The 21,897-nt window shown below is 39.3% G+C and overlaps 1 protein-coding gene across 1 annotated transcript in view; it reads left to right on the top strand.

Annotated features, from left to right (window-relative positions):
- LOC124157071 (another transcription unit protein) overlaps nt 1-17,612 on the top strand; it is a 33,153-nt gene extending 15,541 nt beyond the window's left edge. The window contains exons 8-10 of the mRNA XM_046531546.1: nt 510-725; nt 1,541-1,772; nt 16,793-17,612. Of these exons, the coding sequence (XP_046387502.1) occupies nt 510-725; nt 1,541-1,772; nt 16,793-17,031 (687 nt within the window). The 3' untranslated portion in view covers nt 17,032-17,612. The remainder of the gene's footprint in view (nt 1-509; nt 726-1,540; nt 1,773-16,792) is intronic.
- Nucleotides 17,613-21,897: the final 4,285 nt, after the last annotated feature.

Genomic DNA, 21,897 nt, shown 5'->3' with positions numbered 1-21,897 from the left:
TCTTGTAAGTTTAAATTTAAGAATGTACTAAGTCGCCACCCAATTTTCATCAGCTGATGAAGTTATTGAAGTTCTGAGTTATTAACTTGTCCCAGGAGAACTGCTCATTGTGGTAATTGAAGTTCTGATGAAGTTATTGAAGTTCTGAGTTATTAACTTGTCCCAGGAGAACTGCTCATTGTGGTAAGGAATCTCTCTTCGTTATAAGTAACAATGAACTATTTGAGGAGAAGAAATTTAGCTTAGATATTATGACCTGATTGGCTGGATTGTGTAATGTCATCAATTTATTTGTGAAAGTGATAGAGCCTGCAATTTTTCACCATAAATCACTTGAGAAGTTGGCAATTCATCAAATTATAGAAATGTACTGGTCTCTTTATTTTTCAAATTCTCTTACAATTGACAGTAAAACTGTTGAAGGAGCCCATTGTTATTCCTTTTTTTAAATTTCTTTGGACCCCTGAGGCTAAATTATGCTTACAAACATTTATTTTTTTATCTTCTAGGGAGATCATAATCATCTCTTCATTAGGCAAGGAACTGGTCTACAAGGTCAAGCTGTCTTCCGTACAAAGTTAACCTTCCGTCCACATTCAACAGAGTCCTTTACTCACAGAAAGATGACCCTCTCCCTTGCTGATCGTTCTCAGAAAACACCTGGTATCAAAGTTCTCTCTCAAGTGGGAGCTGATCCAGAAGCACATCGTGGAGAGATGATCAAGGTACACTGATAATAACCTGTTTTATTTGTTGCCATAGAGTTAGCAAATTCACTTTGGTCAAAGACAACCTTGCATTCGGTCATACTTATAGTGGATAAGTGTTAAACTTAACCCCTCTTTCTCTTCCATAACTTTTCTGTGAAATATATTCCTAGTTGAGAACAATAAGAAATCTTGTTTGTGGTTTCATATAGGGGAAGAGTGTTGTCATAGACTCTGGTTATACAAGGGGATTAAATGAATGAGAATGACAGTGTAATCCCTTGTGATAACTCTGGTAACTTACCATGTTTTCATGAATCTTAGACAAGACTTTTTTCTCTCCCAACTCATGCAGAAAAAAGTCTCACAATCAGATGCAAAATTCTCGACTTTAAATGGGGGTTGCATAATTTCATGATCACGCATTGGGTGCAGGATACCTTCGAGTGCAGGATCCAAGTGGGTGCAGATAATCAGGAGTGTACTTAATACAGTACACTCCTGATTATCTGCACCCACTTGGAATTTGTGTGCCGGTCTTCTATACTGGCCAGCTAGTCACCTTAAGCTGAGACACACTTGGGTTATTTAAGGTTTGGATTAGGGAACTCAGGGTCCAGCACCAGGAATAGTGGTAATCATATGTCTGTGGCTTAGAATTGCATGAACTGTATCCTTACCTATTAAAGACAACCTTCAGATTGATGCACGGGATGAGAGAGTGACTTTATTGTTTGTGGGAATGGTATGTTGCCAATTTGCCATACTGCTCCCTCTTAGGTTGGGCTTTTTTTGAATTCGATGTATTCATGATACTCCTAATTTCTTGACAGAAAGAGGAGGAGAAATTACGTGCCACTCTTCGAAGAGAGTCAAAACAAAAGCGGGTGAGGGAGCGAGTTGGAGGTGGTGGTGGCGGTGCTGGGAATCGTGGCAGTGGTGCTGGCCTGAGTGCAGCATACTTAGAGGACCGATATCGGGATGAGGATGGATCCGAGGATGAGGGCGCCATCTCTCTTGCAGCAATCAAGAGCAAGTACAAGAAGGGAAGTGGGCCAGGCAAAGGTAACGTCAGAGTCACTTACGTATCACTTGGGATGCAGTGCTCAGCTGCTTGATTTCTTAGAAACTGGATTTATGAGTCGGAAGCTATGTTAAGGATGTCATTCACAGTCGCACACCTATGCCTTGATTAGTCTTAGATGTTGCTTTCCGAAAAAGGTGGAGTCTGCAATCACATAAAATTCAAATGGGCACTTTCCTGGGAATTTGTATCAATTAGTTTTTTTTTTAATTTCATTAAGGTAAGTTCAACAGATTTAGGTGTTACTTGGTGGAACGATGAGATGGTTAAATAAAAACACAGTACTATTCCACAACCTATATACAGTAAAACCTCTCTTAAACGAAACTCAAGGGACCGAAATTTTGCCGTTTCGTTGATCGGGAGTTCGTTCCCCGGAGGTGATGCGCACGTTGCATCATTCTAGGGGCTCGGAAATTGAAGCAAGTCTGCATGCGTTATCTTCATTCTACCTTCGCATACTTCAAAACAGTGCTTATTTCTTCAGCTGCAATGCAAATCGCGGGCAATAGACCACATTTAGGAAGCCTTAGTTCGTATTATTCAATCACTTCGCGTGCTTTTTCATCGGTTTTCAAAAATGTATACAACGTAGCGGTGAGTGCGAGGCCATCCCTTTATTCTCAATATTTGAAATAGAGTACATGTATTCGCGAAGTTTACACTGAAAAATTAAGAATTCGATAGATTTGACCATTACTAATATAAAGTTAAAGTAACAGCGCCAATTATAGCTTCATCATGAAATTAAGATCGCTCTACCATAACGGCGCGAGTGCGACTTTCGTCGACCCATTAAAGCTCAGTGGGTGGCAGCATTTCTTTATAGTAGTCGAATCCAGAATACTCCATAGCAATATTTGCGGTCGCGGGCTTCGTAAATAATTCATTGTACTAGCATCATTTCCATCGCATTCCGGATAGACAACTGCCGATAAGAAAACATCTTGAAAGGCCCTATGCTGGAGTTCTCGAAGTAAAATACGTCACGATTTTGAAAAATGAGTTTTCGAGAAATTATATTCTGCAACCCTCAGTTCGCTGGCTTCGCGGATTACGAAATTTGAGTCTATTCTAGTGAACTCATCAAACGACCCTTAAATATTCATGACTTTTGAGAGACCCTGCCAGTATTCACGGCTTTCGTCATCACTCTCCATCGCGTGGTCGCAGTTGACTGCAAACCGGATTGACAACTCCCGATAAGAAAACAGCTTGGAAGGCCTCATGCAGGAGTTCTTGAAGTAAAATAAGTCACGATAATGATGCTGTTGACTGCAAACCCGGTTGTTGCAAAATAACTAAATATGGTGACAGGTGCGACACGCTTCCAAGCTTTGCAAAGCCCTTGCATACCTGCAAAATGGTCCTCTTCAATTTCGCCGATCCCTTACATCCATTCGACAAACCAAAAACTCCACTAAAATCCGACGGTAATGCCGCTTTGCCGCAGAAATGACCCCTCGGTCGAGAGGTCGCAACTTAGCTATTGCAGTTGGGGGGAAGAAAATAACACGCACATTTTTTCATTGGTAGTCCTATGTTTGGGCCCGTGCAGCGATCGAGGAAGAAATCTACCTTCCCCATGAGTGCATCAACTCCCGCCAACCACCGCTGAATTAATCCCGCTGTCATTCATGGATTTTTGCTGCTACCACAGGGGTGAGGCATCACCATTGGCCCAGTCTAAACATGGCATATTTAGACTGTGTCGTCTTCTTCATGCAACAATTGACGGCCGTCGCAAACCTTTTTCTCAGGAGAAAATCAACACCGCTTCACATCACGTTAGGACATCGCTACAATCGCCGACAGACAGAGACTGACCTTTAGTATAAAGCACTCAATTCAAGTAACGTCTAGATCAATGGGAAATGTTGGCTTTCGTGTCTTAAGTGCGAATATTTTTTATCCAAGATTGCGGCAAATGCAAAAGTTTCTCCTATTTTTTAGATGATGTTGAAATAAACAATGTGAATGAAACAAGAGTAACTACTGAGTCATATATTAAAGATAATTAAGAGATGCAAATTTTGGCTTTCATCTTCTAGCGCGCACATTGTATCTTCCGTAATTTAGTTAAATTTTAAAGAAGTTATCCAAGATGGCGGCGAGTGAAAAAAAATGCTTCTCGGAATTTACGCGTTGAAATTCCGTAAAGTATCTTAAACAACCGTCAAAAGAATGCGATCGAAGTACATAGCTCTAGATATCATATCTTTGAGCGCGTAAATATTGGGACATTGAGTTATTTACGAAAGTCAGCATTAACATTTTTCGCAATTCGCCGCGAGCCGCGATGTTGGGGTCGGCGGAAACACACGACGGAAGGCTATGGTTACGGTTAATAATGACGATTCTGATTGGCTTATTCAGTGGAAGTCTCTGATTTGCCCTCCAACGCTACGAATATTAAATTATTCATATGAAAATAAAAATTTAACCGGAAAAATTGGTTATTGGGAGGTGAATTTCACTCGATCGCGCCGAAATTTCATTTCATTGATCGGGAGTTTTCGTAAAAGAGGAGTTCGTTCATCGGGGTTTTTCACTAATGTGTTTACATAGGCAATTGGCCGGACCAATAGCATTTGTTCGTTGAACGGAGTTCTTCGTTTAGCGGGAGTTCGTTTAGGTGAGGTTTTACTGTATTGTGGAATAGTACTGTGTTTTTATTTAACCTTAAGGTAAGTTGATCCATGGCTACTTATTTTTCTGTACAAATTATCTCTTATCTGGGTAAAATACTTTTCTATGCATAATAAGAGGTTTCTTGCAGATTGAGAACAGAATGGCTATAATCCTATTGCCTAAGAGAGTCCAACCATGTCACTTTGTCTTTATTTGTGTGTTAAAATGTGAAAAATCATCTTGAAGGAATAAAAATAGTCAGAATAAATTAGACAACTATGAAAAAAATGTCAGATCCAGATGTTCCTTAACCCATTTACGACCAAAGGTGTGAAAACGCACCTTTTTTAATTAGTAAGTGAAAAAATACCTACTCCGCTATTTAATAGGTTTTCCATGGTAAATTATTCATTAGATGATAAAATTATTTTTAAATGCATTTTCTTTAAAAATTTTGATGTGAGTATTTAGTAGAGATGGGTCGAATAGCAGATTTCTCGAACTCGAATATCGAATTCGAATATTAAATCATTGCTCGAATATTCGAATACCTCAAATTTCGAATACCTCGAATACTAAACGATGAATGCTGGAATGTTTGACTCGGTTGCATATGCAGCAGGCAACGCAAGATTTTGGGGAGTAATTTTGATTTCCTTTAAAGGATTCGCACAGGAATTTAGCTGATTAATGGAATATTTTAATTTCATGGAAACAATTGGGCATATCATTAATTCAACTAACATCGCTTTACCCCCACTCCTACTGCCAAGTGCTAGCTGGCAATCCGAGGCATTTTGCAAAATACAAGCTCCTCTCCACCGGATATTCTTCAATTATTTTCTGTCCATCTTTGGGAGTTTTCACGAGATAAGAAGATGAATTGGAATTGCTATCAGGGAGAAACCAAATATCCTGAGAAAATATCCCTTCGTCTGGGACTGTAACAATAAAGATTTATAGCACCACTCATAAATTGTAACTTGGTATAGGTTTTCGGAACAAAATACCGCATCAACTTCCGAGAAGCTCTGCTGCTCATATCGAGTCTCGCCAGAATGCCAAGTTTCCATCCTATTTTGACATTTATTTCCTCGCGTAAAATGCTTAAATAAAGTCAGAAATGCGTCGGGTTTGGTCTTGTTCTTTTTTACATTACGCGCACATCAATCCAACAAAGATGTGATATCAATTGCCGAAAGTCATTGTTAGACAACTTTTGAGCTAATAGGTGATTCATGCAGCAGTTGACCTCCAGAAACTGGAAACTTAGAAGCAGGTAGGCTGAAAAAGGTCAGTGGGTGAGAAAAGGGTGGGGGTGCGAAACACATTTTTTTTGCTCTCATGTAACTTAATATTTTTTTCGAAGCTAAGGTCTTCGTAATGTGATCCCTGCGCGAGCTGGGACTTTTTTTTTATTTCGGAGAAGAGGAAAGCCCCAGAGGGGGGGCTAGTGCTGAATGGAGCGGGATAGCTGATCTTGGGAAATGCGCCAATGTAACTATCCCACGGTACTCATGCAGCAGTTGACCTCTATAAATGGGGAACGTTGAAGCAGGTAGCCAGAAAAAGGTCAGTGGGTGAGAAAAGGGGGGTGGGCGTGAAACACGTTTTTATTGTTCTCGTGTAACTTGATATTTTTTCGAAGCTATGGTCTTCGGAATATGATCCCTGCGCAAACTGGGACCTTTTGTTTGATTTCGGAGAAGGGGAAAGGGTAAGAGTGGTTGAGGCGAGTGCTGAATTGAGGGGATAGCAGATCGTGGGAAATGCGCCAATGTTACTATCCCACGGCACTGAGTTTCTTCCTATGGTAGTTTCATCTCCTGGAAAAGATTCTATCTAAGTGCCTGTCATTATTAGCCATAAATGACACATGGTAAACACTTTGTCTCATTTATACGAAACCTGCACGAGCTGGGGCCTTTTATTTGATTTCGAAGAGGAGGAAAGCAACGGAGGAGGGGCCGAGGGCTGATGGATTGAGGGGGAAGCGGATTTTGGGAATTGTGCTTCGTAGTTACTATCCCACGGCACTGAGGTTTTCCTGGTGGGGGAAACCGGGGATTTTCGGATTTTTTCACCCGGATCAATTTAGGTTCCCCACGTCGAACTCTTTTTCACCGCTCTAACCCGCGAATTTGATGCAGTTCGTCAACTTACCTAAAACGGCGCTGCATGCACTAAAAGACGAGTTCTCTACATTTTTCCGAGTCAACTACCAACGACGTGCGTGCGACGCGAAATTCAAAGTATTCAAGGCGGTACTTTTCGCATAACTATTCGAGACCTCGAATATCGAATACTTCCTAGTATTCGAGGTATTCGAGTATTCGCGGATACTATTCGCTCATCTCTAGTATTTAGTTATAATTTTTCAAGTTTACTAAATTTCTTCCTCATCGAGGGCTATCAACTTAATATTTTTTACGAGTGCACTAAGAATATTTATGAATCCTAATTCTAGTAATATAAATGTTCTATTAATGCTTAATTACTCAGATTTTTTTAAATAAAATAATATATTTAGAGATGTACAATTTTGACACTTATATACAGGGTTCCCACTCAACCGTGAAAACCTTAAAACCGTGAATTAGCCGTGAATTTCCTCTACCGTGAAAAAACCGGGAAATAGCCGTGAATTTCGTCTTAAAACCTTAAAAATCTCTCAATCTTGATAATAATACCTTCCCAGAAAATTTCATCTTCGTTCGTAGCTAGCGCACTTCTATTCATTGTGGCGAGCATCGTCGCATGCGGTCGCATGGGTCAGAAAAGCGTGGGAACGAATGTTGCCTGAAGAAAAAAACATCTTTCCCCAGCGCAGGCCTTTTCTCTCCCCCTCCTGAAATATGACACCACTTCTCATCAGCTTGTTTACTTTCCTCAAATGGCTTGGTTTCCCCTCCCTCGGTCACTGCTTAGTCCCCCTTCCACCCAATTAGCCTTCCCACTGGCTGCAGCGACCACTTTCGAAACTAAATCTAGATGGCCATTGTGTCGAAAAATTTGAACGTTTATTCAACACCCTCAATCCTATGACTGGAAGACCGCTAGCCTCGACAACCTGCCATGCGCTGTGGACACTACGCTCCCTGCGTTTGAACCGGGTGACAGCGAGCTTTCGGCGTGACGTTACTAATTCTCGCGCATTGCGGCCCTGAAAACGAGAGAAGATTTCCGCTTATGGCAACACAGCATTACACGATTGTCGCATGCGTCGACCTGGAACTTGCCAGTTTTACGTCGCAACCGGAAAGTTTGTGTGGAGTTATTTACTGTCGGTGGTGATCCAGTTCCTCCGCTTTGTGCTATCTAAGGTAATGCTGTTTGTTTGTGTCGTTAAAGCCTCAATGCCGTCGCGATATAAACTGCTACATAGTCTCACGAATACAAGGATCAAGAACTTTGCTATTTCCTTGATCCTTGTATTCGTGATATTATGGATTTCCACCAAGTTACGCCCTCTACGATTAATTATGCTACATAGTCGTTCCATTTTTCCCAGAGCAACGGTAAGAAGGGAACATGATTTGCCTCTGATTAGAGAGATCGATTCAGTTTTGGTTTCAGAGTATTACGATAGCAGAGAAAAGAAGTCATTACACTGCCGCTTTCAAAAGAAAGTTATACGGTGGAACCTTGATCTATCGTTCCCGCATTGATCGTTCGCCGTTTCTGGTCCCAAATAATGTTCCTTATAGACAATTTAATTTTTTCCCGCATCTATCGTTCCCCGAAGTATCGTTTCTCGCATTGATCGTTTGAAGATCGCGGTTCCGACGCAGAATTTTCCCGCATCCATCGTTTGACGAAAATGAGACGAAATGAATACAATGTGTCATTTATGCCTATTAACGACAAGCACGTAGTTGGAATCCTCCCCAAGAGATGGAACTACCATTGGGAGAAGCTCAGTGCCGTGGGAAAGTAACATTAGCGCATTTCCCAAGAACCTTTATCCCCCTCCATTCACCATTCGCCTCCCCCCTTCTGACGCTTTCCTCTTCTTCAAAATAAAAACAGGTCCCAACTCGCGCAGGGATCTTATTACGAAGACCTTAGATTCGAAAAAAATATCGAGTTACACGAGAACAATAGAAACGTGTTTCGCGCTCCCCCCTCTTCTCACAAACTGACCTTTTTCAGCCTAACTGCTTCGAAGTTCCCAGTTTATGGAGGTCAACTGCTGCATGAATCACCTATTAGCCCAAAAGGTGTCTAACAATGATATTCAGTAATTGCTATTATGCTTTTATTAGATTGAAATGTTAGTAATTTGCACGTTAAAAAAACGAGACCACACATGACGTATTTTAAGCAAGGAAATAGATGGAAAAATACGATGGTGATTTTTGGCGAAACGCAATATCCTCGTAGCTGAGCTTACGGCAGTTAATTCGGCATTTTGTTCCGAAAACATGATACCAGGTTGTTATCAGTTATCAATTTACGAGCTATACTACTACTAGTAGTCTCACTTGTCAGAGTTACTGACGAAGGGATATCTTCTCAGGATTTTTGTTTCTCCCTACTAACAATCCGAATTCATCTGATCGTCTGGCGCTACGCTAATTAGAAAAGAATGGGCATCTTTAGGGTAAAAAATTTCATGGCGCAGCCATATGGTCACGCTTCGCCCTCTGCAGTGTGCTCTGTACGCGATAGCATCAGTTCCGAACTTCACCTCGTACAAGTGGTTCCCTACTTTCCGGGGTGGCTGGACTTCGAACCACCGAGTGTTTTCCATGTGGGTTTAATAAAGTCATTTTCACTAGTTTAATTTTAGTCGTCTTCCGACCATGGCCCCTCGGAAGAAACTATTGAGAACTTTAACAGATGGACTGAAAATAATTGAACATGAAGAAAAGAATCCGGGCTAGATGCGCGTGAATATTGCAGAGCGCCTTGGGTTGTCCGCTAGCACATGACGTTAGGGGTGGGGGTAGAGTGAGCTACCTGGAGAAAACAAGTAGAGATATGAAGGCGAAGATCCAGGTGGGCGTGCCGCTGACGATTAACGCAACATTGTTCACGCTTTACACACTACCTCAATTGTATTAAAAATATATTCATTAGACAGGAACAATTCAAGTAATTGACTATTTTTGGCCTTCGTGATCCATCTCACAACCAGTCACTGCACCGGCGAATGCGGTTGTTTTAGGCACAACATGCACATTGCTCTCGTGAATACGTGTACTGGAAATGGTGTTTGATGGATAAGAATTTTTACATCTGACTGAAATCCATAATAGCAGTGTAAATGCCGAGTGGAGAGCAAACATTCAGAATTTTGAAAGAGATATGGGTCGAATCAACAATATGACGTATGTGTCTTGATAAAGTACTACTATTCCTGTTATTATCTAAAATATTGTTTTGAAACCTTTAATGAATTTCTTAATCACTCGCCAAAATCCTGCGTTTCCTGGGACATAGGCAATCTAGCAAAAAAAATTAAGCATTGATCGTTTTTCCGCATTCATTTTATAATCGTATCGTTATTAATAAAGAAAAATTGTCCCCTAGTGGAGTTCCAAAAAAGGAGGGTAGTCTTAGAATCGTGTTCGTCTTAGATTCGTGCTAATACGGTGTATGAAATTGTTTTTCGATTTATTATGTTCTATTAACAATTTTCATAAAATATTTTCCGCTGAATAAGAAAGAATCAATTTATTATATTCTATAAACAATTTAAATAAAATATTTTCCGTTAAATATGAAATATTGGGGTGGGGGAAATTCGGTTACTGTGCAGTAATAACAACGTGCGCAAAAAACAATCTCTCAGCGAGGAATTAAAAAAGGACCTCGAGTGGCCGGACGGAAGAAGGTCCGAAGGGTATTCGGCGTCCGGGCAAGAGCGCGGTTGGGCTGGTCCTTTAGTCGGCCCTGAATTTTGCAAACGATAGATCACGTCATAACAGATATCACTTTTCATTGCGGCGTTAACATTCACGGCGTTTTTCGCGTACGTTAATTTTCTGTTGATATACGGCCAGTGATTTTCTTATTGTTGGCTTATTAACGGACCGTGAATTTAGCAAAATTGAGACCGTGAAAACCTTAAAAAAAACCGTGAAAACGTGAAAAATAACCGTGAAAACCTGGAAAAAGCCGTGAATTTCATTGCTCAGGTAGAGTGGGAACCCTGATATAATGGTGCGTTTTTGCACCTTTGGCATTTGGGGGTATGGCAGATTAGGACTGAGGCACCGTACCAAGAGATAAATCTAGCAAACCTTGGTCACTAATATAGTACGCCACCCTGTAATTATTTGGTTAGTCAATTTAAGCACTGTCGGCTTTTAAATACCATAAAATGTATTTTCTTATCTTACTGGTCTCACAGATGTCGTCTTCTAAAATGTGGCTTCATTTAGTCATTGTGTACTAATGAGCGGCTCGATTCCCTGCCACGAGACCTATCGGTTTTTAACTGTGTGTAATGTACAGTTTTTCAAACAGTGCTAGTTATTCAGAAACGGATCACTGCTATGTAGACATCAATGGTTCTTAACTTCCATCTCTAAAAAAGCTTCAAGATCAACGTTTCAGGCAACGTAGAAGTGAAAAAAATTATCTTTTTCATTTCATCAAATTTTCCGAGACTACTGTAGATGGATAATGAAAGAAGGTGTATGTCCCCCAAGATATCTTGACCACTTTAGAGGAAACCCTGGATTCTGTGGATGACGCCACGGATGTTGTCTTTATACCACCAGACATTAACAACTTGATGATAACATTTGAACTGCAAAGCAGATTAACAATGACATCATGGTAACATTGGAAACGCATTGAGGCGATGGCATAGTGGAGCACTGGCTGAGTGCACAAGAAGGAGAAGGAAAGCCATCGGTGTACCAAAAAAAGGTATCCAGTTGTCTGATAAAAGGGACTAATTTTACAAAATGGAAAAAGGATATTGATGCTAAGTTTTTGTATCGTCCAATATCTAAAGAGAAGGAATGTGACGAAAAAATAAGGCATGAATTTGGAGGTACGTATCCATCTGACATTTTCCTCCTGTTTCTTGATGACGAGATTTGGGAGAGAATGGTATGTTTTATAGAAAAGTATGTCACTGATAGCAATAGGGATCAGTTACAATTAGTATTGTAGACTTGAAAAGTTCCTTGAGATTTTGATTCTCTCTGGGTATCATGTGCTCCCACAGCAGGACTTGTACTTGCACTTGCCTAAAGATATTACAAAGATAAATGGGTTGAATTAGTTCGTCTATCTATGAGTAGAAAGTTATAAAGGAAAATATCCACCTTTTTTCTCGACAAAACGGACAAATTTACTAAGCTGAGACCAATATTTATCATGTTGAATGCTAATTTTTTACAGTTTGGAATTTTTTCTCATAACCTTTCTATGGATGAGCAAATGGTTCCGTATTTTGGACGCCACTCAGCAAAAATGTTGATACAAAATAAATTGGTTTGATTGGGGTTCAAATTATGCTGCCTTTGCTCTTCAGATGGTTACCTGATCCAATTTGTTTTCATATGGAGGGGCTAAATCAATCAAACCCTCATGGAGTGAAGGTAGGATTAAGAGCTATCGTTGTTTCACATTTCTTGAAAATAATTCCCGATACTACTCAGCATCGGTTATTTTTTCACAACTTCTCTTATTCATGTGCCTTGTTCCAAACACTGAAGGGAAGGTGATCCTTTGCAACTTGAACCACTCGGGAAATATGGGACTGGAAAGTGCCCGCTTGAAGAGTCTAAGGCTCTTGGAAAAAACCTCGAGGCTCAATTGACTATGCTTTTGACGAGGAATCTGAATTGTTTGCGGTCAAATGGAATGAAAGCTCTGTTGTAATTGTGGCCAGAAACACATAGCCAATTTACCATTTAGAAGTAAAGAAATAACTATTCCCCAGCTTCTCATCATTGAGGATTGCAATAAGCCCATAGGTGGAGTATGTATCACGATAATACAAACGCGAATTATAGAATCAAAATCAGAGGGAAAAAGTGGTGGTGGCCATTGTTTACCAATTTACTGGATAGTGTGTTTAATAATTCATGGAAAATCAGCAGGAAGGCTCGTGGGCTCAAAATGTCTCCAATTGATTTCTCAAAGATCTAAGACGTGCTAAAGTCAATCAAAGGTGACCAATTCAGCAATGGCAATCACTAAGAAATACATGCAGAATGACCATCAAATCCGAAAAAAGACCAACCTTCTCTTAATTCTTTACTAGCTGGTTGTATCTGAAGGCTGAACGGAGGATGGTTGGAAGGGAGAGAGGAAATAATGTGTTGTGGGTGGATAGTAGCATCTGGAGAAAAAATTTCATCCATCGCGGTAAAATATGGCCAGCTGACTCTTGCACGTCCTGTTTTGTTGGCATTGTCCTTCTCTGATATGTAACTTTTAAATTTCTAAATTTTCGGACGCAGGCTTCTGGGGTGGTTTTGTGGCCAAAAAAGTTTATTTGCTTCGATATTTTTTGCCAAATATGATTTTTTTAAATTTTTGGATCACGAAATATTGTGGCTTCTTTGCTGTACTCAGAATTTAGAAGTTTGGTGCTGCTATCGTACCATTTGAATGATAAATCTTCCACTGAAGTGCTGACTGTTTCCTGTTCGTTTTTTTTTTTTTTTTTCATTTGTATCTTTCTTGCCGTCCGAAGATGCTTTTATAATTTGCATTAATATGCTGTTTCTGAACAAATCATCGAAAATGATAAAATTAAATAGGGTTTAAAATTAAAATTCAAGATTGGTAATAAGTATAACCTAGTACAACCGAGAGCTTCACCGCAAAAGGATAGAGTGAACAGTTAAAATTGATGATTAAAGGATTCCATCAATAGAAGCAACGCTGAAGATATTTTAGAATGGTAGGTCTTTCCATTGTGGGTAAATTCAAGAGTTATCACCTCTTTGGCCATATTATTTGTAAAAAGTGTGTAGTTTCCCTTTCTAACAACAAAAACCTCAAATCACCTCGTTCGAATAGCCTCATCTGCAGTAAACACGCTATAGCAACCAATCACGGATCACTGCTAAGTCCGCGAGCATAGGAAAATTTCGATTTTGAAAATGGTGTCCGCTGGAGGTAGCGAACAATCCCGAGAAGCGCTGTTCGCTAGCTTAGTGCTAGCCTGGATGAACCCACCCAATGGCTTGGTTACCAAGGAATGTTGTTTACTTTCAGAGGGAAAAAATAGATTTTACCAAGTTTTTTTGTAAGGCTATGTAATGTGCTCTCTGAAGCATGCTGTTGTTCCCTCAAGCCAGCCTGAAAATAATCAGAAAATAGGCTTAGGGATTTAGGGATTCATGTTCGTTTATATAATTTTTCACATTATGTCATATGTTTCCCCTACCTCAACAATTAATAAGATGGTACTATAACATGCCTCATTAAAAATGGCCTTAAGAGTGTATTAATTTCAACTTTTTGGATGACTTTTTTCAGTTTAAAACATTCTATTCTTTCCTTTTTAAAAATTGGAGGCCATTTAATTTTCAATATGGAACTAAAAATTGGCAAAATATGCTTTGAAAATCTAAGTTATGTATTTACTATGAGAGAAAAAAGTTTCCTAATTGTGCCACCTGTATTGTTATGTGAAAAAAATGGTGTCCTTTATGATTCCAAATTATTCTTAGGCTAATTCACTTCAAGCATTATGTGCACAGCGAGTGAAATTCGTCACCAAAAATATGATTTGGTTGACCTAGGATTCAAATCTTGCTCTCTCAATTGCCAGCCGGGCATGCTTCCTGTTACACCACTATGCCATCTTCTACGTGGGCAAATTTCAGACTAGGTTTTCTAAAAATGCTGTTGTGTCTTAAGTCCACATTGAGGCACAAGCGACGAGAGAAGTTGTGCTTACTAAGCTATGAAAGGAGAGAAATATGTATTTGCTATTCGGCTACAGACATTTTCCTAAGCTCTGCATAAAAAAAGCAACTTTTTTGGCTGTCACGAGTACGGGTGCATGGTTGTCTACACCAAGTGTGAAATTTGCTGTGAAAAGTGTGTGGACACAGAGTGAGTGAATCATTGACTGTATAGGAGAAGGTCTGTGGAAAAAAGAGGGGAAAGATGAAGCATGTAGGGGAATTTTAACAAGAGATTTGATTGGAATGCTGCAAATGGCATTAAATAATAATTGATGATCTAATGCAACACCGTTCGGTTGAACAGTGGGAATTATGTCCGAGGCAGGCAAGATACTGTGGTTTCATCTCTGGCTTGTGTGACGCAGAGATGAAGACTATGTGACAAATATGGATTTCTAATGCCACTACATAAACATATCTAACAATGATAATATATGTATACCATTAGGAAGGAAAGTGATTTTCTCTCTGAGAGATGGTGGGGGAAAAAATTAGGAAACTTTTTCCCCTTTGTAGATAAGAGGAGATTCATTGTAATTTTACTGTTTTTCAATGTAATAATTTGAATTTTACTACATACCGTATAAGCTTGTGTAAGAGGCGCACCCCTATTTTGAGGATCGAAGCTATAAAGAAAAAAAATTTTGCGACATTTTTTTAATCCTATCGTGCAGTGTTGCAGACGTATGCCTGGAATTTCGACAGTTATCGAAATGTCCTCTTTCAGTACTATTTGAAAGAGGAAATTTTGATAACTGCGGCGGCATAAGAGGGAGTAGAAAGAGTTCCGATCCTCTCTTTGCATACGCCATCGCTCTACGTTGCTTGTCCTACTCACGAACAATTTTGTTTAAAAGCTCTCGCAGGAGTATTGCAATAGCATTGCAGCCGTGGAAATTTTTAAGGCAAAACACGACAGGCAAATGGCATGAGCTTTCCCAAGAGATTGAGCAACAATCGGGGCAATCTCAGCGCCGTAGGATAATAACCACGTCGTAAATTTAAGGCCCCTTGCACACGCACCGATTTTGGACGGTCGTTAAAATATCAGCCGTCCACATTCCAATAGTGAACAATGGGAGAGCATTGGAGCTTGCACACGTACCGACCACACGCCGGCACCGGCAAAATGCTGGTTAGCTGCCGGCTATTGTCACTGTGGATAGCCGACGCCGGCTAAAAAACTTAGCAACGTATCGTTTGACCGGTAAAAATCCGGCGTGTGTGCAAGCATCGCTTCGCCGGTAAAATATCGGCCAATATTTTACCGGCCGTCCAATATCGGTGTGTGCAAGGGGCCTAACGGAACTGCACTCGGCTCTCCATCAGCTAATACCTCTGCCGTTTTTTTCCTTTCCGAGACTCCACAGGAAAATACCGAGTTACAGGGGAACAATGGAAACGGGTTTCATCCCTACCCCATTCCACCAACTGACCTTTTTCAGTCTACCAGGTTCAATTCCCCGAGTTTCTGGAGGTCAAATGCTACGTGAGTCACCTTCTGAGCTCGAAGATATCTCGATATCTTTCAGCAATTGTATGACACGCACGAGGTTCTAAAAAGAATTAGACCTAACGCGACGTATATCTTACTGCATTTAAGTTTTTTGAGCTCTAATTGATTGACACAAAGATTTATAGCTAAAATAAGGCTACTAATATTCAACATAGTCCAAACAGCACAATTTCGGAAGAAACAAGCGTAGCATAAGCGCATTCAAACAAGACGAGACAGACTGGAAACTCAGGCAACGCAAACTGCGTATATCACATTGCTGCGCCTTCGCCCCTTCGCTTTAAAGGCAACGACGTCACATGCAAGATCGGACGTGTTCTTCCCTTGCTCCTTCGCTCGTAGCTTTAAATACGGAGGGGAGGGAGCCCTCTTCCCCTCGACCTCTCCTTCAGCGCTCTTCACTTATAAGCATTTCCGATTTCTTCTATCCACCATTAAGTCCAACAATGAGCACACTCGTTCGAATTTTTTTAACCGCAGGTTGTGACACCAATATTACTATATGCAGAATAAATGCCGCGGGATGCCCACTCGTGGCTATAAATTTAGCGCGCGCTCCGGAGCGAATCACCCCGCGCGATCTTTTCAATGTTCCCCCCTGGGGTGCCGACGACACGGCGCGATGCTTGCAAGAAATTCAAACAGGAACATTTTAAAAATACGTCACTAAGGGAGAAACTCCCCTGCCTGCCGCTTGATTTTGACCCAGGGTTTCAGATGACTGACTCACGCTGAAAACCAAGGCCACTCAGTTCCCCTTGAACTTGCAACCGGTGAAGGGGAGGGGGGGAAGATAAGAAGTTTGTGTAAGAGGCGCACCCCCATTTTTGGCTGCAATATCTGGGAAAAAAGGTGCGCCTCTTACACGCGCTTATACGGTACTTCTCACTGGTTTACTGTTTCTGCCTCTTGATGCTATGTCACAATTGCTTCTCTTGTCTCATTCAAACTCATCTCATTACAGATAATAGAGCTTCAATTTATTCATCTGATGAGGAAGGCTCAGACATTGAGACTCGTAGGGCCAGGAAACTGGACAAAGCCAAAGCCCTCAAGGACTATGACGAGGATGAAAGTGAAGAGGAAGGTGGTGAAGGTAGGGGAGGTGGAAGAGGTGGCAGCAGTGAAGACGAGAGCAATAATGAGGAAGAAGGCGATGATGGTGGGGGAGGGGACGACGACGATAATGATGACGATGACTGAGAGAAATGTTTGTGGTATTCTGTTCCATGTGCTGCTTAGTGTTATGTTGAAGTACTTGACTTGATTTTAATGTTTTACTTCAACCTCTTGTGAAGTCATTGCCATTTCCTTCATCTTCAACCGAAAATGTCATGATACATCAATCTGAGATGTTTATTCTGCATTAAAGTGTATTTCCATCAAGTGGGAGTGGATTTCAGACTATCACTATTTGGAATGAGTGATTCCTGCATACATTTCTGTGACATTTAGTGACATGGCTGACACATTCTAGTGTGGATGATTTAAGTGTTATTGATTTGATAAATACCCTTTTGTGTCCTTGAATGTTGAAAAGCAAATTTATCGAAATTGAAAATACATCAAGGGTTGTGTTTATAATAATTTTTATTGTTATTACCTCTATGAGGTGGAACTCTGGTAAAAATGGAGTTTATGTGGCCATAACTCATATCATGGGTTATTGTGTCTGTTAATTGACTCCTTTTTGACATTTCTGAATTCTTAAGAAAATGATTTTAGCACTAGCATTAAGAAAATCTTAGAGAAATATGTAGCTTCAAATAAATAGTTTAAAGGCAGATATTCATGTTTAATATTTCTATAAAAATGTTTTTGCTCCTCTTATTTTTCATTGAAACAATACTCTTGCATAGGAAGATATCTTGCACCATATACTTTCAAGTGTTGGTTTATTTATAACAGTCTCATGTGGCAAAGGCTGAATTCTCCTAGATTATTTAAGACCCAAATGTGGTTAATGAGTCCATTATTGGAATCAAAAATTAATTCACACCCAGTTTGCATCTTGACTAGAGATGATACTTTTTGATGACCAATTTTCTGTGATCATAAATATTCTTATGGTTTGAAGTGTAAAAAATTAAATGTTTAAGTGTTTCTGGTCAGATATATTTTTGTTTGAGTATTTTTCACCAATTGAGAGCTTGAATTAGGTGAGAAATAATGAATAAGAATTGATGAAATCAGTATCCCACAGGTCAGAGTTAAGTCCCATAACACAGCATGTGCTCTTAACCAATTGATATAGTGGCCTCCTATTCACTGATTCCCTTAATCTGGATCCGCCCAATGCAACAAAAATGTCACACCCTGTATTGCTCCACTGTAATGGCTCTTGTGTCGCTCAGGCAAGGTATATTGTTGTGTTTCATACTTTATTAGAAAGAGGAAGCTAAGTGCTTCAATTCAGGGTACGAGTTGTCGAGTGATATTGAAGAGCTATCCTTAAAGCACTCCTGGTACTTAGGTGCCCTCCCCAGACACTAAAATGGACGTTCGCTTTGTGTAAATAATTAATTTTTTCATTGATTATTTGCGCCACAGCAACAATTTTTTGTATGCATCAACATAATGATACTAAATTATTAATAATAAATCAATATGTTTAGTATTGCTTTCCATTTCTGTAATATTCTCTGATAAATGGTACTGTGACATAAATGTCACATTAGGCGGACCCCTATGCAAATCTTCAAAGTTGCAAATTTTATGCTCTAGTTAGAATTTATTGTAATTTTAATGTTTTTCCCTTCGTATTCTCACCAAACGATTTATTATTTATCAATCTATAAATTTCATTTATTAACTTTTATTCCGGTAATTACTTTTTAATTAAAATTTTTAATATAAGTGATATTGATAGATCAGTGATATTATATTGCGTGAAACCAAAGAGCTACCGGAAAAGGAAGACTTTGAGGAAGTATAATTTATATACCTTGAGCTACCAGAAACAGCAGTTATCACTGATGAGGACATTGCAGATGACGAGGCTGGTGGACTTGTGGAAAATTGAACGTGAAGGCAACTTTGGGCAAGAGTGGAGCTCATTTTACGGCTTGATAATGCTAATGAATATCAAGAGAAGTCCGGAAGAATTTCGCCACCAGTTACACGTAAGGAAAGGGATTCGAAGTCAACGAAGCTTACATCACTTCTCCAGCAGAAAATAGTAACAAGATAAGCAGCCAATTGGCAATGGGAAGGTCTTTTTGTAAGATATAGGTTATTTCCCGAAACAGACCTTCCTGAATTGAGGGAAAAATCATGTGTAGAAATTTTTGAAATGGTTTTTACGGATGACATTCTTTTTTTCTTATGGCAGAATCAGATAATTATACTACGCTTATTGTTTTTTCATCTCCCAGTATAGAGGAGATGAAAATTTTCATGGGAGTTTTACTGTTATGGGGTTGTAGCAGGGTTCCATCCAAGCGATGTGCATGGGAAGATTCTGGGGATGCTCACAACTCAATGCTGCCGTAGCCAAGCAAAGGAATAGGTTCCTTGTGATAAGTAAATACCTTCACTGTGCAGACAATATGATGCCCGACATGAAAGACACATTGTGGGAGCTACGCCCGTAGATCACTAAATTGAAAGAACGTTTCAGGGTGATTTTTCCCACTGAGAAAACTCTCTTTTGGCAGGTGTATGATTGCGTATTTTGGTATCCATTCTTGCATGCAATTCATTCGGTGGAGGACAATTCGTTTTTGTGGTGGTGGTGGAATATTTTTTCTTGGCTTTTGAATTTAGCTGTTGACAATCTGTTCACAAGCAAAATCTGGTCCTTGCATGTCACAATTAGAGTTCAGCCTTGTAATAGTGCAAACATAACTGGCCATATATCGATGCGAAGCCAAGTATAGCTGCTGTACTACTTCATTTTTAACAGAGGCAGACAATGAAATATGTTACGATGCTAATGATTATTTAGTCCATGTTATACTAAATAAAAGATATGGCGTCGCCGTCCTGGAGAATATTGTGCTTCCGTCAACCGCACTGCATGCGATACATATAATATGGACAAATATTGCTTTTCTACTTATCACTCAAAATGGTACGTATACGCCGGCATTCAACTCTAAATCAATCTTCAGTTTATTTGAAACATATTGATTCAAATGTCATTCAATTTTATACTATATTACACTCTTATGTGTTGTGAGAATATTTTTCAAACATGTATTTATTCTATGTATTTTCCAAAATTGGGAAATGCATTTTCAACTATTCTACTTATTAGCCATGTAAAAATATTATTTAAATGTACCTTCAACAAATCCATTGATTGTGACAATTCAAGGTTCTGTAATTTCATAATACTCGTGACGAAAACTTTACGTAAATTTAAAATAATTTTTCTTGATGTGTATTTGACAAGTTTACAATATAAACATTATAAATTTAAATATAACCCAAATTTGTGAAATAACATTGAAAAAATCCATAAAATTTGTACATTTAAAACATCACACTTTGCATTTAAAAAAAATTATGAATCATGGGCAATGGAACACTGAAAGTTATTGCTAAATTTTCAATAATTTACTTTAAATTTAAACAAAAGCTTGAAAATAGTGTACGTATATAGTTATACATTCCAAAGAAATATGTTTTTTATCATTTAAATGAACTATGCAGCTCAAATGCAAAAACATATGCTTTTTCTGGGGAAATATTACCTTGCAACAAAAGACAACAGATCCACCCAATGTGACATTTATGTCACAGCCTGTATCTCGGAAACTACACCACCGGTCAATGTAATATTTTCAGAATGTAGTAAAAATGAGACCCTTAGCATTCCCCTACAATATCAATTATTAATCTAAAAAAAAAATATTTTGGGTGGATCCAGGTTAACTATTGTCAATTTAGGTATACCCTTTCAGTTTCATCGTATGTGTTGGGCTTCAAACCATTTAAATTTATCATGCTCACATACTGTCACTTTCCATACTCATTGTTTAAACATATTATTTAGAGTAGAAATATAATTAAAATATGATAGCATTGCTAGCATGTTGAACAAGTTTAGCCCTCTATTATATATGTCATGTGTTGACTTTGTGTTTTTCTTGTAAGAAAAAGCATCACATATTTTTACTACATTCAAGTGCATGATGTATGGTGCTCCTCTCCTTCTTAAATACAGAATCACATGATCATTATTTCCATCTCGCAGAGTGATAACTCCAGCGACAGCTTTACTGGGACCAAAAATTGATCACTTGACCCATCATTTTCTTACTCACAGTCATTCCATATTCCATTTTCCCATGACATACATACTTCTGCCATTAACTGTAATGCCACATGTAGTGACATTACAATTTCTGTAAGCATCCGCGTGTTGTGACTGGCTGAAAGACAGTGTGTCCCAGACGGCACAGAATCCTCCGTATCTAATTCGTATGCAGATAGTATCCATTGACAAAAAGCGCCGGAGCGGTAGTCAATGGATACTATCTGCATACGAATTAGATACGGAGGATTCTGTGCCGTCTGGGGTGCAACAGTGGCGTAGCCAGGAATTTCGTTTGGGGGGTATCCAAATCCAGGGGGGGAAATTTTTGAAAAACAGGGCGCTAAGTAATGGGTTTTAAACTAATTTTTAACACTTTTCATAATCGAAAAAACTTCATATGTTAAAGAAACATTTTTTAAATTCATGATTTCTCAATATTTTGTTTTCTTTTATGAAGGAAAATGATTGTGTTTTTATATTTTGGGTGGGGGTTCATAGGTATGCCACTGGTCTAGCCCACTGCCCCCCCCCCCCCCCCCTAGCTATGCCACTGGTCTGCAATGGTTTTAGCAGCAGAAAAAAAGAACATGCCAAGTGATGGAAAAAAGGATGGGATCCGTATCTCTGAAGCAATCACCGAAATGGTCCTGTGAAACAATCATTTTTCCACCATCATTGGAGCAATCACTGAAAGGGATGGAAAAAATGATAGTGTGATACTGGCTTTATATCATGAAGTTGGGATATTTTTAGTGTTATTTTCCAAAGCATCCTTTTCCCTAGACTGGTAACTTAATGATTCCTGT

The sequence above is a fragment of the Ischnura elegans genome, chromosome 1, assembly GCF_921293095.1.
Source record: "Ischnura elegans chromosome 1, ioIscEleg1.1, whole genome shotgun sequence".
Taxonomy (NCBI): Eukaryota; Metazoa; Arthropoda; class Insecta; order Odonata; family Coenagrionidae; genus Ischnura; species Ischnura elegans.
Note: the sequence above shows the minus strand (reverse complement) of the source record. Positions and strands in the feature narration are given on the sequence as shown.